The 3,345-nt window shown below is 37.2% G+C and overlaps 1 protein-coding gene across 1 annotated transcript in view; it reads right to left on the bottom strand.

The window, feature by feature from the left end:
- The window catches only part of LOC131649947 (GDSL esterase/lipase EXL3-like), a 12,997-nt gene extending 11,050 nt beyond the window's left edge, over positions 1-1,947 (bottom strand). The window contains exon 1 of the mRNA XM_058919690.1: positions 1,785-1,947. Within this exon, the coding sequence (XP_058775673.1) occupies positions 1,785-1,947 (163 nt within the window). The remainder of the gene's footprint in view (positions 1-1,784) is intronic.
- Between the last annotated feature and the right edge of the window lie 1,398 nt (positions 1,948-3,345).

The raw sequence follows: 3,345 nt of genomic DNA, 5'->3' as shown, positions 1-3,345 counted from the left end.
AAGCAGGGAAGAACTTACTTAGGGTTTGGTTATCTTCACCCGGCAATGGACCCATAAAAGCAAAAGATTTTCCAGAAAGTTCAAAGGGTATGATTACCTGGGAAGCGTAGATAGCGCGAACTTCTTCAATGTTAGGGTTTGGAATGTGTTCGTGTTCACCAGACCGTGTGGTGGATTGGAGCTTTAGAGCAGGTTGAAGAACATTAGAAGATGAAGCCATCGGACGAGTTTTGAGAAATTCAGATTTGAAAAGTTTGAAGATGTTGGTTCCTTTGTTTGATGAAGAAGACGGAGAAATAGGAATGAGAAGTTATAAAAAGAGTGCAAGTCCAAAGTATTTAAAGGTTTAACGGGAATCCTTTTTAAATCTTTTGGGTAAAACCCAAAGGACACGTGGCGAATGATGATTTAATCCAATGGCGGTCGAAAGATTCAGCTTTACTCCTAGTATATAGGAGTAATAATCAGGAAGTAAGGTCAAGGACGTGGGAATGCAAGTTATGAGAAGACATTTTGAGAATGACAAGACGTTTCGGAAACAGAGATTATCAATGATTATGACGTTTAGTCAGTAGTCTTGGAACTATCAAAAATTTAATAAGAGACGAAATCTTATGATGGCAAAAAACGCCTATTTCTGTTGATCTTCGAAACAGGCATTTATTGGGGGCAATTTGTTAGCTGAAGATTTCGTTGAACAAATATATGTGCTTCGAAGGAGTGTATGATCGAAGGCAAGGTGGTTACTGATGACCATCTCTGAGAAATATAAAATGGCTACTGATGGCCATGTTTCGATAGTAAAAAATGTCTAAGTTTTTTATGAAGATGATGGCTACTGAAAGCTATTGGAAGGACATATCCTCGAAGACTTAGACAAAATTTATGAATTTGCTTAAGTATTATTATTTAGCGTGTTTGTTAGTAAGTGTTATTAACATACTGCCACGCGTCGAAGATGGACTCAGGCGGGAAGATTTGAAATTCGAAGATAGTTGCGTAACTGCTTATTCACAGATGTCATCGCTGGAAGTTCTTATGAGAAACGTGGCAGCGGATTAGCATAGGGCCGTTATGGTCGAAACTAGTATAAATAGGAGTTTTTATGATAGAATTCCGTGTGTTCATTTTGTACAAATCACTCACATATTTACTCAAGTATCAAGCGTTAACGAGAACGAGTTCGCTGAGAAAATGTACGTATGACACCACCATCTTAATACATGAGTATTATCTTTTATTGCTTTTCGTTTTCGAATATCTTTAAATTCTTGCATTCTACTTACTTCTTGTCATTTACATTACTGTATCTTTACTTTCATGTTATTTACTTTCATGTTATTTACTTTCATGTTATTTACTTTCATGTTATTTACTTTCATGTTATTTACTTTCATGTTATTTACTTTCATGTTATTTACTTTCAAGATCTTTAACAGTTTTATGTTTTAAGATTCTTTTTAACAGAATTGCATGTTACGTTATCTGCGTTGTTTACATTTTAAAGTCATAATCACATATAATCAAGTCATCACTAAAAGTGTATGTTTTCAATCGAATAACATTTGTCGAAGACAACGAATCATGAACATGGTTCTAAAGAATATTGATAACAATCTAATTGACTATGTGTCCTAGGATCAATCTAGTCGATCCTGCGAGTAACCAAATCATATTTATTATAGTTTGGAGGACTAGCGGTTGTTTACCGGAAATCACCGTAAACAATAAGTCATTGTTTTACTGTTCTCATTTTACCCCCCCTGAAAAAAATTAGGGCAAACACTTCTGAAAAAAGCAAGGTGACAATGGCGAAGATATCTGAGAAGACGAAGAAGGTGCCGCAGAAAAGCAAGACGGAGAATACGAGCTAGTCAAAGAAGACGGTACGGTCAAGCAAGACGACATAGTCAAGCCAGAGTAAGAAGACGATGCAGAATTTGTCATCATTTTAGGGATTAACAAATTTTTCATTCCCTTTAAAAATTTCAGAATATGCATTTAATCAGTGTTGTTTTCCATCATGGAGGGGAATTTGTGAGCATGAGTGATGGGGTTATGATATACAGGGGAGGGGTAACGACACATGTTACTGACATTCACATTGACAACTTTATTATGGTTTGCATTAAGAAGCTGTAAAATGAGTGGGGTTACAGTGAAGGCACATTAAGGGTATGGACAAAGGTAGTTGAAATTGATCCCAACTTTTACAAATTAAGAAAGATGATGACTGTTATGATGTAGCTGCATTTTCTTATGCCAATGAAGTTGAGGGTGTCATGTATGTAGAGCATGATGTAGTAGATGTTTCATTTTCAGTTGTTAGTCCTAGATGTGTTAATGAAACAGATGTTCATGATCAAAGTGATGAAGAAGGAGTGGAAGGATTAGGAGATAGTGAGGATGAAAGTGCCACTGGTTTGGAGGATGGGTTTGAAGACATAGACGTTTCTATACCTATGAAGGAAGCTCCTTCCCTATCAGATGTTATGAGGGGTTCAAAAAAGAAAGAAATGGAAGATGAAGATGAATATGTAACTGATGAGTTGGACAGCTCAGACCCTGATTTATCAGATGAGGACAAAGTTCACAAGTTTGAAAAGTTTAAAAAGGAGCATTTCAATAAGAATTTTAAATTTGAGTGGGGTATGGAATTTAATTCTCTTGATGAGTTTAGAGAAGCTATACGTGAGTGGTCAGTATTAAATGGTAGGGAAATAAAGTTTGTGAAAAACGAGAGCTACAGGGTTAGGGTGGAATGTAGGGCCAAGTGTGGGTTTTTAATACTTTGTTCAAAGGTGGGCCACAAACATACTTTTGCTATAAAAACAATATTTGATAAGCACACATGTGCTAGGGTTCTAGACAACAGATCTGCAAGCTCAAGGTGGGTGGCTAAGGCTGTCGTAAAAAAGATGCAAACATCACAAAGTGTTAGGATTACTGACATAATTCAAGACTTGAGGCAGAATTTTCCTGTGGGCATCACTGTTGCAAGGTCATGGTAGGCAAAGCTCATAGCCAAGAGGGTTCTTGAGGGAGATGCAGATAGGCAATATGTTAATTTGAGGAGGTATGCAGCTGAGTTACATAGAGTTAACCCTGGTAATACTGTGAGTATCACTGTCAACAGACCTAGCCCATCCATACAACCAAGATTTGGGTCCTTTTACTTTTGTTTAGATGTTTGCAAAAAGGGGTTCACTAATGGCTGCAGACCCTTTGTTGGGGTAGATGGGTGTCACTTGAAAACCAAATATGGGGGTCAGTTGCTAATTGTTGTGGGTAGGGACCCCAATGACCAGTATTTCCCTTTAGCATTTGGAGTAGTTGAAACAGAGA

The sequence above is a fragment of the Vicia villosa genome, linkage group LG2 (genome assembly GCF_029867415.1).
Source record: "Vicia villosa cultivar HV-30 ecotype Madison, WI linkage group LG2, Vvil1.0, whole genome shotgun sequence".
Classification (NCBI taxonomy): Eukaryota; Viridiplantae; Streptophyta; class Magnoliopsida; order Fabales; family Fabaceae; genus Vicia; species Vicia villosa.
The sequence above is the reverse complement of the archived record's forward strand: the minus strand, read 5'-3'. Positions and strand labels throughout refer to the sequence as shown.